General features: G+C 41.7%; 1 protein-coding gene across 4 annotated transcripts in view; it reads right to left on the minus strand.

Annotated features, from left to right (window-relative positions):
• garre1 (granule associated Rac and RHOG effector 1) overlaps window positions 1-18409 on the minus strand; it is a 41441-nt gene that overhangs the window by 2065 nt on the left and 20967 nt on the right. For all 4 annotated transcript variants that reach the window (XM_010896592.3, XM_020054668.3, XM_010896593.5 and 1 more), the window contains exons 3-13: window positions 14076-14288; window positions 13243-13383; window positions 12302-12397; window positions 11331-11492; window positions 9342-9500; window positions 7967-8064; window positions 7539-7664; window positions 4441-5492; window positions 3177-3342; window positions 2542-2679; window positions 59-137 (exon numbers count right to left, since the gene is read on the minus strand). In XM_010896592.3, the coding sequence (XP_010894894.1) occupies window positions 59-137; window positions 2542-2679; window positions 3177-3342; window positions 4441-5492; window positions 7539-7664; window positions 7967-8064; window positions 9342-9500; window positions 11331-11492; window positions 12302-12397; window positions 13243-13383; window positions 14076-14288 (2430 nt within the window). The remainder of the gene's footprint in view (window positions 1-58; window positions 138-2541; window positions 2680-3176; window positions 3343-4440; window positions 5493-7538; window positions 7665-7966; window positions 8065-9341; window positions 9501-11330; window positions 11493-12301; window positions 12398-13242; window positions 13384-14075; window positions 14289-18409) is intronic.

An 18409-nucleotide genomic window follows, 5' to 3' on the forward strand; every position in this document is an offset into this window, starting at 1 on the left:
AGACTTCAATCCACAAACCCAATTACTATACTATCAAAAGACACCTAAGAAGCCGTACCTGACTGTTATCATCCCCTAAGTGATGGAGGGGTGGAGAGGGCAGGGTACACACCTCCTGCTCACCACAGCTGTGTTTTCTAGTGGCAGAAGAGGAGACATGAAGCTCTACAGCCAGGGGTAAACAGCTACCAGTCATTCACCACAGTTACTGTAAACCATATTCCCACAAGACTATTATTACTACAGAATGTTGGTAAAGTCATTATTACCCCAGAATTATTGCAGTGGATGATTTAGACCGGATACGGCTTTTCCCGAAACGGACTCCTGTAATTATTGTTTTCTCCTTTGGTTTTTATTAAAAGCTAAATCATAGTATTGCCTATTTTATACATTGGGGTGGCACAGTTTAAACAGGTTTATTGCAAGTTTTTGCATCTCATCAAGGTGTCTAAATGGAGCATACGGCTCCAACTGAGGTTGAAACAACATGCTGGCTTTAAGGGTCAATCTGCTATCGATTTCCTAAATCAGCCTGGGGAGGTACATACAGTGCATTAGGCAAGTATTCAGACCCCCTCATTTTTCCAAATTTGTTTTTAATTACAGCCTTATTCTAAAATAGGCTTTTTAATTTTAAATATACACACAATGCCTCCCTAATGACACAGTACATTTTTATTTTTTAGAAATGTTGTATTGAGACCATTTGCTATGACACTTTAAATTTAGCTCATGCATATCCTGTTTCCACTGGCCATCGTTGGGACGATTCTACAACTTGATTTGAGTCCACCTGTGTTAAATTAAATTAATTGGACATCATTAGGAAAGTCACCCAGTTGTATACATAATGTCCCACAGTTCACTTCAGAGAAAGAGGTTGAAGGAATAGTCTGTAGAGCTCCTAGACAGGATTGTCAAGGCACAGATCTGGGGAAGGCTACCATTCTGCCACACTGAAGGTCCCCACAGTGGAGACAATCATTCTTAAATGGACGTTTGGAACCACTAACAGTAGAGCTGGGTGCCCGGACAAACTGAGCCATTGTGGGAGAAGAGAGCTCCAGAGTTCCTGTGTGGAGATGGGAGAACCTTCCAGAAGGACAACCATCTCTGCAGCAGTCCACCAATCAGGCCATTATGGTAGATTGGCCAGGCACAAGCCAAACCTCAGTCAAAAGGTATATGATCGCCTGCTTGGAGTTGGCCAAAAACAAGATTATTTGGTCTGGTGAAATCAAGTTTGAACTCTTTGGCATGCACTGCTTATCACCTGCCTGAAAACATACCTACTGTAAAGCATTGTGGTGGCAGAATAATGCTGTGGGGATGTTTTTCAGTGACAGAGACTGAGAGACTAGATAGGATTGAGGAAAAGGGTCACCTTCCAGCAGCAAAACAACCGTAAGCACAGAGCCAAGACATTTTCAGGGGTTGCTTTGTGAAAAATCTGTGAATGTCCCAGCCAGAGCCAGGACTTGAACTGACCCAAAAATCTCTGGAGACCTGAAAATGGCTATGCAGCGAAGTTCACAATTCAACCAAACAGAGCTTGCAAGGATCTGCATTGACAAATGGGAGAAACTCCCCAAATACAGGTGTGCCAAGCTTGTAACATCATACCCAAGAAGACTCAAAGCTGTCATAGCTACCCAAGGTGCTTCGTCAAAGTACTGAGTGAAGGGTTCGGAATACTTGTGTGATATTGTTTGTCAAACAATGTGATACTTCAGTGTTTGTCATTTTGGAGTATTGTGTGAATAAAAAAAAAATACATTTTAGAATAAGTCTAATGTAACAAAATGTGGAAAAAGTCTAAATAAGAATGAATACTATCCAAATGCACTGTACATGCAGGCCCTTCATACAGTAGGTGCAGCACAGTCCAAATCCAACATGACTCAAGGATTTAGGCAGAGCTAGTTTTATTATTGGACCTTGTAGTAAGGCAGAAATAAATATTTTTTTTTATCAAAAGTATTTCATTCTCCATGACTGTTTTATTAGATAGTAATACCTGAGGGCACTGTATGCTGTATCACAGTAAGCGTTAATTTTCTTCTTTTGGATCTATACTCAAAGTTTTGAAACCTCAATTAATGTGAGGTTAAAGTATAGATCCTTAGCTTTTATTTAAGGGTATTTGTGTAGATATTGGTGCTACCATTTAAAAATGACAACAGTTTTTGTATCTGGCCCCCATATCTCAGGGCACCAGAAATATTGGTACAAATGGATTGACAAGTGTTGTAACATAATACTGTATACCATTATTATATAAAATATATTTGACATATGATAATGACATAGGTAATTAGAAATGCAAGTTAATCTGAAGTACCCAAAGGGCCACTCAATGTCTTGGGATGGATTGCATACAAATTAAAAGTTGGTTGTTTACTAGTACATCTAGAATGTATAAAACTACTACCAACAGTTCATGAATAATAAAATATCAGATTCAATGGAACAAGTAACAGTAACCCATAGTATACATATATGTAACAGATGATTGTAATGAGGGAGACTCTGTTGTACCTTCTTTGTTTGACAGCTGCAACAAGGTCAGGCCCAGAGAACATGGAGAACAAGCTGTCTCCATTGGCTGATGATGTCTCATCACTGGAGCTTGCAGAGTCTCCCTGATTGGCTGACCAACTGCTGTTGACCGCCTCCCTGTTGCACATATTTTTGGTACACTCATTCAGAACTTGAAATACTTGAAACAATATGATCATCTCATTTAATATTTCATAACCTAATCTATAGACGCATGTATGATTGATTGGCACACTTAACAGACATCTACACAAGTGATGTGCGCATGAACTATACAACTACGACGTGTCACGTGAAATAGAGCTTCATAGAGCAGTGAAATGTGTGAACAATACGCAATGCTGATTGTGATTGGATGACGTGAGTTTGAATGAAGGTCGCCCTCCCTATAGTACTAAAATATCAATGTGATGTTAGGAGTTGATAGCGTTTGGATGACGTAAGTTTGAATGAACATCGCCCTCCCTATAGTACTAAAATATCTATGTGATGTTAGGAGTTGATAGCGTTTGGATGACGTATGTTTGAATGAACATAGCCCTCCCTATAGTACTAAAATATCAATGTGATATTAGGAGTTGATAGTGTTTGGAAAACTGAGTTTGTTAACATACCCCTCGCTGTAGTACTCTGGGTGGGACCAGGTCCTGTGCTGCTCATCAGGGACGGGCCAGTTGCCACGGGTGTTGCTGGGGCGACGGATGTGCTGCACCTGCCGTTTTTGCTGCATGGCCTGACTGACCCCGGCAACGTAACGTGCAAACTCTGGGTCAGAGCCAACTGCATATGAAAGGGAAAAAACCCTCAGTTCAGTTTCTGACATCCTCAGCTTTTCTCTCTGTGTAAGGGCCCCAGAACTCAATCCCTTTAGCCAGACTGTCTATCATAGCAGAAAAATACACAATAGCCATAAGTCAGCCGAACACAATGGCCTTGAAAAGAAAAAAAAAAGTCTGCTACACTTTAAAAATAGCATCTTACACAATCTAAAATCAGCACAAAATATACAATTACATTCACAACCACTGGAGGAAAACAGCTGCTAACAGTTGGACAATGGCCTACATTAACATTGCATTTGAAGAGATAGTAGTAAGGTCATGCATTTCTGATTTGGAAAAAAGACAGATGACTGACAAGTCTGGCTTTGAAACTTTTTACTTTCTCATTGGGATGCACTGGATTATTACTGCTATTCATTCATAAAATCATACAATGACAAACTAGATCAATAAATGACTGCACTGGTAGCTATTTTCCTGTCACAATATCACCACCCCAAATGGCTTTAATAGTTAAAGAGAATATAAGCACTTATGGCAGCACATCTCCAAACCACAACCACCCTTTAAAAAATAAAAAGCACTCTCTCGTCTTTAAGCATAATGAATACCTGACTAATGACTGCAGTGCTAAACAGGAAACAGGAGTGTCTCCTTTTTCCTTTTAAGTCTTTGTAATAAAACAGCCTGGTCAGCATAGCTTCAGACTGCACTGCTGACATAGTTCTCTCCTAGCATGGAATCCCAGGAGGCTGAGAGTTGTCTGCCTGTGTCTCTTTTACAACTCTGTTACAGATAATGCAAAGTGAAGGGGAATAATACTGTCTCAAAGGTGGCCTCTTTTCATCATATCAAACCAAGATACTGCATGACAGCCTGACAAATAAGTTTAACTTTCATCAACAAAGTGTAGGAAGCTCACTGCAATTATAGAGAGCATTTCTAGTTGACCAAATCCCCAAATCCACCTGGGTAGTCTTAAGTAAGGCACAATGTTTTACCTTCCCATTTCTTTCAAATAATTTACTCCCACACAGCCAAGACAAGCCTGAAGTAGAAACTGGGTTTGTGAATGTTAGGGAGAAAGATGACTCACCCGCAGGGTCAAAGGGCAAGGTGTCTCCCAGCACCCCAAACACCCCCTCGTTCTGGTCCCTGTTAGGCCACGTGTTGTTACGGGGACCTTGTGGCTTCTGACCCAGCATCTCAGACATGACGCTGTCCATGTAGGTGCTGACCAGCCCTAGGCTGTACAGGTCTGAGCTCAGGTCCGGGAGACCGGGTGAGCCCCACTGGCCGATGGGCCCCAGGGGAGAGAGTCCAGCTGGGGGAGGGGGCTGCTGCTGCTGGCTGGAGCCACTCAGCCACTTGCTTGGCACTCTCTGCTGGGGGAGAACCTGGGGTGGAGGTTGTTGGGAGGGCAGCTGAGGTGGAGCATGCTGCTGCTGCTGCTGACCAATTGGCTGGAGAAGGTGTTGGTAGTACTGCAGTGCCTGCTGGGAGGGCTGATGTGGCGGTGGCTGTTGTGGCGGCGGTGGTGGTTGCTGCTGGGTCATGCTCTGTGAAGGGGGCTGCAGGGAACTGTGGGAGACGGCCTGGGAGGTTGCGGTTCGGTCGCTGGCTCCGCTCTGAGGCTTCAGCTCGGCAGTGTTGGCAGACGCCACAGAGTTCCTCCTCTTGACCAGAGGGGAGGCCTGCTGGGACTTGCCCATGTTGAAACCTGAGAGAAAGTCAATGACGTCCTGCATCTCCTGGTCAGTGGGGAGGTTCATGCCCTGGTCATCACACACGGAGCCGTTCTGGGGCTGGCTTGGGTCCGGGGGACAGGACAGGCTGCCCAGCTGTAAGATGCTCTGCAGTCTCCCGTCTACAGCATGGCCCAGGCTCTTGAAGTGCTTGTCTTCAGAGCTGCTGCTGGAAGAGAGCGTGCTACGAGACGGGGTGCTGGGGATGGAGTAGCTGCCCCCACCACCGCTGGACACAGAGCTGGACGAGGCCTTTTTGGTGAACTTGGAAGTGAGCTTGGAGATGGTTTTGGGCAGGCCACTGGAGGCTTTGGTGCCATTTCCAGGAGGCAGGTCTGTTTGCATGCCATAATCAGGGCTCTCCCTCTGTAACTGCATTTGAATGGTGGGCAAGGCCTGTTCTCTAGGAAGGGAGAAGACGCAGGCATTCACTCAATTATAATACAATATTTAAGATAAGATTATTTTTTTAATGTAATTCTGTATCACAAAGCTGGTGGCAGGTGATGTAGAAATGTTTTTTTTTTTTTTTAAGTCAATATACTGCCATCTACAATTACAATTGTTCCATGCTTGTGGCCTTCCCTTCCCATCGCAGCAACGCTATGTTAGCATGGAGGACACATGTCCAACCTACAAGGAGTTGCACAACAGGGGGAGGCAACCCTTATCCAACACCAACCCTCAATGGTGCCAAGCCGGTTTTCAAAGTAAAGTGCAGGCCCTAGGTCCGTATGCTGCAACTATTATGCAATTTTACACAAGTGTACATTTTACCAAGGTTTTGGTGGTGTAGTTTTAAAGCCAAATTCCTTTAATTGCAGACATTTCCAGAAAGACCTTAGAAAAAGTATACTTTTGCAAAGCACATTTCCTGTGAATCTACATAGATTCACAGGAGCAGAGAAAATGTTCCAGTTTGAAAGCAAATCCCCTGCAATACCCTGCATTCATAATTGATAGTTCTATGTGGTTTTGCTCAAACATAATTACAAAAACAATTCTTCCAACTTAATTGTTCATATCATTCTTAATTCTCCCCCTCTCCCCATTTTCAATCAATACTAATGTTGGTTTGTGAAACACCAACATGAGGGCATCGAACAAATGTGTGAGCCATGCTTTGTTAAAAAATGTACTTTGGGGAAGGAACTCTTTAATGACGATACATGCGCGAGGAAATTACATTTCTCACTAGGGGCGTATCGGTACACGTATCCGTACCTTACCGTTCGGTACAGGACGTTCGGTTCGGTGCGCATTGTGATCCGAATGGATATAGTCAAGTTTCAACCACACACAACTTTTTTCACCTGCGATTCGGGCTTTCCACTCTGGTTTATTTTGTGAACGCGCGTTTTACCTGGATGATATATATAGCATAAGTACGGGAGCGAAGTTCGCTTACAGTAAGAAACTACAATGGCAGCTAGAGACAATTGACCAACTGCCAATTCCTCCCTTGTCTACTACAGCATACATTACAAAAACTGCAAAGAAGGGAAAGAGGACTTAGACTAGCCCTCTATAGCTAGCAACCAGGAACCTTAAGCTAACAATATCAAGGCTAACAATGACAGAACTCTGAGTTTTCTTTTTAAACAGGTGATTGTCTTTTTCATATTATTATTCAGAACTTCATTCTCTATCGGGCATTGGTGCAGAACGGCTTTCTGATCGGGGAGTAATAGCAAAATGCTGTAATATTTATTTTTTTACCGAAAAACCCTACCGAGTACGTGCAGCTTTAACTACATTGGCAATGGGCATACTTTAAAACTTCGTAATAAATTAAAATAAATGTTGTTTGGTAGGTCTTTTTTCACTGTACCGAAATCGTACCGAACCGTGACTTACATTTTCGGCACGTACCGAACAGTGACTTTTGCGTACCGTTACACCCCTATTTCCCACATACCTTTTCTCAATGGCAAATTACACAGTGGCAAGCCTGAACACAGGAGCAAGCAGCACAATAAAAAACAGATCAAATGATGCATGCCAGTCTTCTAAATGAGGGACAGCGTGCACGCCATTTGACTGTGGCTCATGCTACAGTACCATATCAGGTCTCTCATAAACAGCACTGTTGTCTGTTAGTCCCTGAACCTTTAAACAGGATGTAATTTACTTAATATTGCTAGTTGAAACATACAATTATTTTGCCTAGTGTTTGTTTTGTAAGCTTAAACTTAGTGTGCAGGAACAACACAGACTTATGAATTTGCTATTCACCTTCATTAGAACAATGTTCTTATTGCATGCTTCAGTATGCTGGCGAAGGGAGTGGTCAGTTAGACATAACACCCTAAAACCCTTAATGTCAACACCTGTAATTAGTTATGAAGTCTGAGAACGATTACCTCTGTGCTCAATCAGAGCCAGTGTGAAGGTGACCCTTTACTGTAATTAAAATAGAAAATGCATTAGGAAATAGACATATACTCACTTGCCCTCCTTCCACCTATTGACGTCAAATATGGCTGTATATAGCACATCCACCAGGCCCAGTGTCTTCTCAGGGTCCAGACTCCGCTGCAGCAGAGACATGGTGGCTGGGTCCTCTTTCAGGCACCTACACACAAGAGACAGAAAATGACTATCAAATAAACACTTAAATAAGAAAAAAATATTTTTAAATGCATCGCTTCAAAATGTATAGTTATGTGAATAGAAAAAGTATATAGCTTGCCAAAATAGCCAATTGTGTTATTGTATGTTTTTGTTTTTTTTATACTTCCTTGCTATGGTAAAGAACATAAAAGGTACCGTAAGCCAATTCATTTTTTATTTTATTGATGTGTAACTCAAGCAAATAAAATGTTTCCACAGGGGACAGATGAGGCAAAGGACAACCTAGGATAAAATCCTACTCACCATGTGGAGGGTACTTGAACCACCACCCTGGAGCCCTCCAGGGTGATCTGTGGAGCGTAGGCTTCCTTGTTCTCAATCTGCGCGGTGTCAACAACCACCTGTCCACATGCACACACAGACATTCAGACAGCTGCATCAGCACAGCTCTTAATAGAATGCATTTGCTCAGTCAGCTATGCTTGAGCAAGCATCTCTGCTTTCTCTGACTGTAAGCAAAGCAGCTAGAGGATATTTCTTTGCACAGTGACATATCTTCATGGAAAAGACTGTGGTTATAATTAAATAAGAGACACTACAACATCAGCCCACATCTCGGAGCATGTGGGCATAGGCAATGTAAGATCCTTTGCGTGAATCAAACTTATTCAAACGCGGTAAAAAAAAACAATGGCAACAACAACAAATGTTCAGTTCTTCTTTGAACAAGGCTATACCTCCTAGACAAATGGAAATGGGTCATATGTGGGAGGACCCTTCCTGTCTCACAGGAAGTCAGTCTTTTGTTATTTTTAGAGCAGGTGTTTCCTCAGGACCGTAGGCCTGTCAGAGGGTCAAGTCCTGTGAGAGGGACACATGCAGCCCCACCCACCCTGTCCCTGACTCACAACAAGGTCACAGGCAGTGACAGAAAGGAGTAAAAAAAAAGAGAAGGTTTGAGAGGGAGAGCAAAAAAACAGCAGCACAGACCAGACAAAAAAGCAGCACAGACCAGAAGAACAACAGCCTGTTAAGAACAAAGTCATTTTCACTGTCTGGCATATATGCTCTGATCTGCGCACTGAGTAAAAGGGAGCTCTTTTGGGCTACTATGGAGAATCTCAGTCAGTGTTCTTCAGAGGTAAAAGCTCATATGAGGAGTTGTAAAGCTCCCATCCATTACTAAGGTTTGTTTTACACTCAGCACTGTTGCTGGGTGGATATGAACAATCCCCAGGCCTGACACACAAAATATTACAGACCGCATAGAGGAAATAAACACTGGAGGAATAAACACAGCGGAGTAGTGGGGGACTGCTGCTTTCTCTGGCTGTGGCTGGGTGAGAGCCGTCTTGTTATGTTTTCAGATCCACCCAGACCATCCCTTACCCAGATGCTGCAAGAATGTTGGCTTCACTGTCTGCAATGGGATTGTTTACACCTCTTCCTATCATCTCAATTACACACTTCCCAAACAATGGAGTTCAAGTTACAAAATAGACAACAACTTGCAGCCTGGCCCTGACCTATAAAGTACATGCATCGCTAGGCAGAGGATAGGTAGTCAACCGAATCTGGCCACGGCAGGGACATCTATCCAACGAGTCTGCTACCCTCGCTGACATCTAAAGGAATGTTGATATTTGTAGGGTTTGCAGACCATGTGATGTGCACTTACCAGTCCTGCCTGAGCGAACAGTAACTGAACGGCAGTCTTGCAGGCCATTCTCCAGCTGGAAGGGCAGACCTGGTTGAGGACCTCAGTGACCGGGGAATCATCCCGGGGGGTGACTCCATTCTGCCCCACTGCTTCTTTAATGAGTTGCAACATGGTGTGCTGAGAAGACAAAACAGGGTGACCGGTGTGAAAACACAAGCTACTGATACGAGACACTAATGTCGACTATTTCTTTTTCTTTCAGTTTTGAAAGGTATGGTGGGGGCATATGTGTCAAATTCACCTCTTAAAGACACTAACCTACATCTGAACAGAATTACAAAACTAAATAGTCCAGGGCCTCAATCCTCACAGTAGTTGAAATCCACTTTTTCAACCTGACAAGGCAGCTGACAATGGCCATTGTTAACTGAAAAACTGTTCCAGTGTTGTGACGATGCTGTTATCAAAAATGTATTTAATTAATTGGCAATTCTTCGACCAAATCCAATCCTCTCTTTTTTTTTTAACAGAAGTAAAATTGTTAATCGACTATTCTCGTATGAAATCACCAGCATATCTTTACATTCCACTCATTTGATTTCATTTTACCCCCATAATAGCCTCCAAATATTTTTTTTATATGTCATTATAGGTTATTGTTTGTACAGAACACGCATAAATATAATTGTATCCATTTTTTATTTTTAAACTTGCTTACAATCCTTGCACAGATTTTACAATCCTTGCAATTTATCATCTCTGGTTGCTGATTTTTTGCTAACACCTGTCTACAATACTTTGAAACTCTAACCTAGGTCAACTGATTTGAACTTGGTCGAGCCTCCACTTGTCATGGAGTTGAGGGAAAGTGCACGTCATATCTTTCTAAGGCTGCAACAACTAATTAATTAAAATAGATAACCCAAATAGAAATTGTTGGCAACAAATTTAGTTTAGCTTGATTAGTTTGGTCTCTATGTGATGCTGCTACAAAACATTGAAAGGTAGATAAGGCTGCCAAGTACAGAACTGTTGCTACAACAAGTGTCTGCACTTCAGAGAGCTCTGTATTACTTTAGCATTATATCATGAGTATCCCCAGTAAACCTTAACTGATTGGAATACAGGGATGTTGGCGGTTTACTTTAGGTTTTATTTTCAATTTTTAAAGCTGACTTGTATAAGATTCTCTGCAGTGTCTTACCTTTCCCAAATCCTTCTTACTGTATTGTAAAGATTAATCAAGCACTGTCCATAGTTTACAATAAAACGTAACATGGCTTTAACGTAATGCACAGCTTTTTAAACAGAAGTGTTTATTTAAATCTGTTTTGTTTAAGTCTGAACGCATTCTAAAATTGTGATTAATCACGATTAACTACAGAGGTTTTCGCGATTAAACATTTTAATCGTTTGACAGCACTAATTATTATTATACTTTGAAAGATATGGGCACCCACCCATTACAACAGCCTATCAGCAGGATGCAATTCAAGACCTGGGTTCTCATTTATCAAGTGTCCATGCATGAATCTGTGTGTATGCCATGCGTATCATCCATACTAAGTGTGGGAGGTAGTGTACACCACATTTTCAAAAGATCCCCCCAGAGGACTGCAAGTGTGAGGACAATTGTGTTGGAACTGTATCAAGCGTCTGTGCAGTACACACATCGCTTGATTGTCTTACAACTTACAGCCACAATCCAGCGTGGTATATATTGAACATGTCGGTGTAAATTCAAATGCTATGAAAATGATTATGCAAACCAAGATAAGCCGGTCTAGAGTTTTATTCTTCCTCGAAATGTAAACAAGCCAATAGACTGCATCCAGATTGGCAGATTCTCTTTAGTGAAGTTTAAATTTCAGATAGTTCCCACGTAATATTGATATTCGAGGCCACAGGAGTGCAATTACAATATTGCAGATTAGCTCATATGACTCCTGATTCCATATAAAATATTTATGCACATCTGAATGTTCTATAACAAACCCCAGCACTTACTGTTTTAAGTTTGAGGTTCTCAGCAGCGGACTCATTGAAGGACACGCCTTTGAGGAAGTGGGATCCAATCTGCACTGGGATGGTGGGCAGCTCACACTGAATGGGCTGGGAGATGGTCTGCATCCTGCCAGCCTGTTGGGCCTCAGCCTCACTGCAACAACCCTACAACAGAGGCACCCAAAAGGTGACATGCAAAACATGCACAAACAAGTATACACAAATGTGCACAGACACAGGCATACGCATACGTGCACAGACACAGGCATACGCATACGTGCACAGACACAGGCATACGCAAACATGCACAGACCCAGGCATAGGCATACATGCACAGACCCAGGCATACATGCACAGACCCAGGCATACATGCACAGACCCAGGCATACATGCACAGACCCAGGCATACATGCACAGACCCAGGCATACATGCACAGACCCAGGCATACATGCACAGACCCAGGCATACATGCACAGACCCAGGCATACATGCACAGACCCAGGCATACATGCACAGACCCAGGCATACATGCACAGACCCAGGCATACATGCACAGACCCAGGCATACATGCACAGACCCAGGCATACATGCACAGACCCAGGCATACATGCACAGACCCAGGCATACATGCACAGACCCAGGCATACATGCACAGACCCAGGCATACATGCACAGACCCAGGCATACATGCACAGACCCAGGCATACATGCACAGACCCAGGCATACATGCACAGACCCAGGCATACATGCACAGACACAGGCATACATGCACAGACACAGGCATACATGCACAGACACAAACCAACACAGAAATACACAAACCCACAGACACACATACATGCAAACAGGTGAACACAGACAAAATACAGGATGTACAAATAGATTAGAGCAAGGGTATGCCCTTATCACAGTCACTATAATCCAAGGCTTGTAATGAGCTGTAATATGACCTGAGGTGAAAGTAAACATACCTGTAAAGCTGCCTCCACAGATTTGGGATTAAGGTGAAAGCCCGCCTTCAGTGCATATTCACTGTGGCCCATACTTTCTAGTGCTGCTTTATAAGCCTGGCAACACGTGCAAAAAATGATTTTGTCATTCCAAGCATTCACTTCATGTAGTCTTTTCATATAAATACCATGGACACATTGATGAAAGCAGAAGCCCATGTCCTGGGTGGAGTTATTGAGACACTGCATAATTCTAACTATTAGTTAAAAGTAGGCTAGAGGTTAATTCAAGACCAGTGTTTTGTTTACTTCCAGACCCCAGAAAGTACGCTAGACTACACAACAGAAAAACCACTAGCCAAATAAACATATCCTTATTTGACCACAACTGAATTGAAAGGCAACTACACAATCTAAAATGTTTTACTTTAACAGGAAATATCACTTAATGTTGATTAATTACTGGACATTCAACATTAAAGTTACAGAGAAGTTTACACCTTAAAAAAACTAAAACTAGCAAAACCAAACCTAAACTGATTTGATAAAATATAATGGCAAACAAAATATGTAACCTATTACATTTCTCCAATTAAAACAATTATAATAGGCCAAATGTATACAGCAATGTGTGTGTTTGTGTCAGCAATAATGTTAAAGTTGAAAAATTGATAAAGGCCTTAAATATATAAAAATAAAACCCTGCCAAGCTAGCTCAATGTAGCTAATAAAGTCATAGACAAAGTTAGGTACTAAACTAGGTTTTCTAATAGGCTAGACTAGCTAGCCAGGTCTGCCAGATATGGCAGAAACAGCTTATTGTGTTTAATTTGGCAAAAAGGTTGTAGACCTACAGCCCCTAAAACAGGAAAGAGAATCTGCATTTTCTGCAATGCTACTTCTGTTCAGATGTGCACATACCGCAGCCCTGGTGAGAAATATTGTGTAGGGGGCACAGCTACCTGTAAGGCATTGTCGATCTTCACGTTGAGCTCCTTCAGATGGTGATCGGGGATGTTAGGATTGTTGGAGCAGAAGAGCTGCTGCACCTGGATGCCTGCCAGGCAGCCGTCACGGCCCCTCTCCCTCAGACGCCCTGTGGCCTGGAGCACAACACACAATCTCAGGGAACAAAGCCAGCAGCACATCTTGCCATTATAGCAAGGTATAGAATATGCATGACTAAATCTGCCGGTGTGGGATTAGGGCAGTTCATTGTTTTGCATTGATTTTGAAACTATGAACTAATCACCAGGCCAGGGTTGGACCTAGACAACTGTTCCTAAACAGGGAGTCTGACTCCCTCAATCTACAAAAACTATCCAGCAGGGCAGTGAGGCCAGGCCATACCGCAGCAGCACATTCCTGCAGGATATCCAGCATGGTTCCCTCCAGGGCTAACAGTCCACATGCCAGGGTTTAACAGATCAATCAGGCTACTATTGTCCATTCTGGCTCCACTGTATAGGACAAAGCTCCAAATGTGCCAGAGGGCCTGTGATTAGCTACAGGATTAGCCTGCTAAGCTCCCCTCACAAAATGGAAACCAGTTCTATTAGGGTTTGGTTGGGGATATGTAAGCCTAGTTAACAGTGAAGGAAAAACTTGCAATACATGCTAACACATCCAAACCCGTTAAAAGGGAAAATGTGTCTGCATTTCATTTTACAGAAAAGTATAACAGACAGCTTGTCACATTTTGGACACAGAACCCTAGCTTATGTCAATCTCAAAGTCAGACCAGGAGGTTCTTCAGAAGATACTGTATTAAGCCTTGGCTTCCACCTGGACATACCTCTGCTGCACACTTCCATGATCTGGATGCCTCCTCCAGCTCAGAGAGGGGCCCAGGACAGGAGCTCTGGGAGCGGGCACTGCTGCGTCGTTCCTGCGCCTGGGCAAGGGCCTCCGCCAAGCATGACTGGGCCACAGGCTGCACCTTTTGCAGGGCTTGGGATAGGAATTGGAAGTGCACCTGCATCACTGTCAGGAAGCACCGGCCCAACACCTGGAAAAAAGACAACATGATATAGGATCATTCACAGAGCAATTTACTGCTTTAAAGATCCCCATGGATTGTTCTATGTACATATAGTGGCTTTGGAAAGTATTCAGACCCCTTCAATTTCTCCACATTCATAATTCAATCTATAACACAATTATAGAGATTACTTTGTTTGCCATCAATCTACACACAATACCCCATAATAACAATAAAAATGTTTTTCCTTGAGCTGGCCATACGGCAAAACTAAGTAAATGGTAAGAAAGGCTTTGGTCTGGGAGGTTTTTATTAATTTAACCTTAATTTAAGCAGGGGATGCTGAAACCAAAGGCCTCTTTTGCGATGAGTCGGGCATTGACGCAAGGAGTAAACAATAGAAAGTATGTTCCTGGTCTTCTGAAGCACCAAAAATGAAGACAGAATATGATTTCCAAACCTCACATTGTTGCAGCCTAGTATTGTTTAAGCCAACATGTACCATGACGCTGTAGACCTCTGAAAACTGCCCCAATAACACCAGCAATCTTATACTCGATGTCAAGCACTCGCATACCTGGGAAACACTCTACCCTCTAAAATCTAACATAGCTGCAGAGTTTATGCAGAAATGGGAGAACCTGCCAGAAGGACAACCATCTCTGCAGCACAATCAGACATTTATTTCACAGTGGTTAGATGGAAGCCACTCCCGAGTAAAAGACATAAGAAATGCGGTCTGGATTGGCCAAACAGCACGTAAAAGGACTGAGATCATGAGGAAAACTATTATCTGGTCTGCTGACACAAACATTGAACTATTATGCTTGAATGCCAGGCAAGTCTGATATACCATTCATCACCGGGCTAATACCATGCCAACTGTGAAACATGGTAGAAGGAGCAACATGCTATGGGAATGGTTCTCAGCGACAGGAACTGGGAAACTTGAAGGAATGTTGAATGGAGTAAAATACAGAGGTTCTAGAAGAAACCCTGATGCCAATTAGGCATCAGTCAATTAGGCTTAACGGTCTTGTTCAGGAACCTAACAACAGTTTTTCTTCACCCTGTCAGGTTTGGGATTTGAACCAGCAACATTGCTAATGCTCTGGTACAAACACTTGGGCAATTCAATGAAAGCATGCTGTTTATGTTGCACTACATTTTGTTGTCTTGAATAGGAGAGTGAGGGAGAACATAGATTGTACAGTGAACAGAAACATAATAATATCAAAATACTTTGAAAGAACAGACAAATCCCAAATCCTATAGAAGGCTATGATTATCTAGCTGCAACACAAAGGGCAATTAATCATCCATGCCACAGGGGTAGTAGGTTGATGTAATAAAATCATCGGAAAATCTGAGGAACCAAACTGTAGCAGGGCCAACTTCTGGCCGCATGCAGGGCAGGCTTTAAAAGTGAAAAGCATAGTGAGAAGAACAGATTACCGTTCATCTTCACCATTATAGTAGTTCAGCTGGTGGTGTGTGGCACTTAAGGCACCAGGGTAGTGGGTTCAATCCTTTGGATCACATATGTATTTGTTGCCAAATTTTTTCTTATTTCTGTTATCCAAGACTAGTGGGAAAATGAAAACCAGATGCCAATGTTTCGTTTTTCCTTTTCAGTCTTACATATCTGTTTAGTACTGGTAGTGATTGATCATAACAATTCTTCGGCTGACTTAACTCACATTTTGGCGTAATATCACAATTCAGTGAGGCAGTTCGTTTCTTATTCTGTGTAAAGCATACACATTGATAACACTTGTTCTCCAGTAATCCAATACAGGATGTGTAAAGAGTTGTGTGTAGCTAATACCCAGGATTACCCTCAAGAACACCGGCCCTTTCTTGACCTTGAGAGGAATATACTCCCTTGATTAGACTCAAAGGCTTCTGATTTAATTTCAGAACCACTCGGAGGATGAATTCCCAAATGTGCCTGATTATTTCAGAACAATTGTGCTTTCATCTGAATAGGTGTCCAATATGCTCTAGTAATATTTATAATAATGTTATTTTTATTACTATTTCTCAGTTGTAGTTTTGTTGAAGAGTAATACCTAATTTACAAAATGTATATTCATATACATTTTCTACCATTAATCATATAATTTAAATATTTTTCCATTAATTCATGCTTTTTTTAAACATCCTTTGTTATTAAAATATATATACTTTTTTTGTATAATTGAATCTGAGTTTGTTGAAATTAGAAGCATAATCATAAGCAACATTTTTATTTAATTCATGCCAGGGTACATAACTGACAAAACCTAGTATTGCGACTGCTCTGTATGAATATCGACATCAGCCATGAAGTTTCTGCTAATTCCTTTGTAGATGCTAAAGGGAGGATGATGTCATGTCTAAAAATTTAATTTTTTTTGGGGGGTGGGGGGGGGGGGTTGTGTGGGGAGCATGAATAAAAATACAAAAGAAGAAATCAGAGATTGAAAGGATGCTAATATAGATGGTTTACAGATAGATAATGTCTGATTGATAATGTCTCAAGGTTAATTTACTACAGGGGAAAAAGAAAAAACTGAATGTAGCTTGTTCTGTATGCGTATCAGATTAAGTAACGTTTTTATAGGAAAAATATTTCTTTAGGCCAATTTACATTAGCTTGGGTGTGCCACACATGTAGAGGGTGGGCAGAGCTGTCGGGTTGAACTCAAGTGAGAGATACGATGAAAGTGGGAAAAAAGTTACCTAAAGTTAGCATCCCTGTAGCATGTCAAGTGACTGAAATAAGTGATGTTCACTACACCCACTAAACAGTGAAGTGAGAGTTTGGCAAATGTTCAAGCAAACAGAACATACCTTTGAATTCCCTAATACGTACGTGATGACAAGTTGAATTAGGTGTGCCAGCGCAACAATAGTTTAAATACATTAAAGAACCAATAACCTAGAACATTGGATCTCAACTACTCAGATATCAAGTATTTGGGTACCCTCACTTTCTCCACATTGTTAAGTTATACAAGTTTATAACATATGTTGCACCAATCTACATGCTGTACCCCATAATACCAGAGAAAACATTTTAATTAAAACAAGAAATAACATGTACATAGGTATACAGAATCTTTATTCACTACTTTGAAGCACTGTGGAAGGCCTGTTTGCCGCAATGTCAGCTTTGAGTCTTCCTGGGATTTTCGCTCCCAGTCTTGAGTTCCTGTGTGCTTCTTCATGGAATTCTCTGCATTTTGATTCCTTCATCTTTTCCTCAAGCCTGACCAGTCTACCAGTTCTGGTCACTGTGAAGCAGTCTCATAGCATGAAGCACCTATTATCATACTTCCTAACTGGTATACGAAAGGGGATGAGCGGTGCATTGTTTTTGCCAGACATAGCGCATGGCACTGAGGCGTAATAGCTGAACAGACAGCTATAAAAATAGTCTTGGTGGTTCCAAATGTCTTCCATTTTATAACGATGGAGCCCATTATACTTCTGAAAACTTTCAATACTATACCAAAAAAAAAAAATTATATATTTTCTACCCTGACATTGTGAAGTGTGTAATCTTAGACAGATGTGTGCCTTTTTAAATAATTTTCAATTCATTGAATTTGCCACAGATTTATATGGGATATTATTGATGTTTTTTAAAATCAGTTTTCAATTATGTATAACACAACAAAAACTGAACATGGAGTGTGAGTCTGTGTGTATTGTCTTAGCAGTCTCCCGTCTAACTCTCCCCTCAGTGCAGAGAAAAAATAAAAAGCAAGAAGTACATTCTCATCATCCTCTTCCTGCCTGAACTCTGTAAAACAGAATACTTTGGTTCTTCAGGTCATGTCTGTAGGATATTCTTCAACAACCCTCATCAAGATTTTCTAGCCATTTGTTTGTACATTCAGGCAGACATTACAGGTTCCAGGGCACAAAATCCTTGTGGGCTTGTACCATGTGTTTATTTTGATCAGATGATAATTGTAGTTCTTATTAGAAAGCCGTGGCACTTTCAGACATGTTTTTCAGACAGAAAAACGCTTTTGCAGTGCTCTAGCTGACCTGGAAATCTGTGATTCCGTTCATACACTCAGTAGACTGCCTCCTAATAAACCATGACATTTTCATGCATATTTGGCAGCTGATACACATTAAGCAGCCAGGGAAGC

This window comes from Esox lucius, chromosome 2 (genome assembly GCF_011004845.1).
Source record: "Esox lucius isolate fEsoLuc1 chromosome 2, fEsoLuc1.pri, whole genome shotgun sequence".
NCBI classification, from domain to species: Eukaryota; Metazoa; Chordata; class Actinopteri; order Esociformes; family Esocidae; genus Esox; species Esox lucius.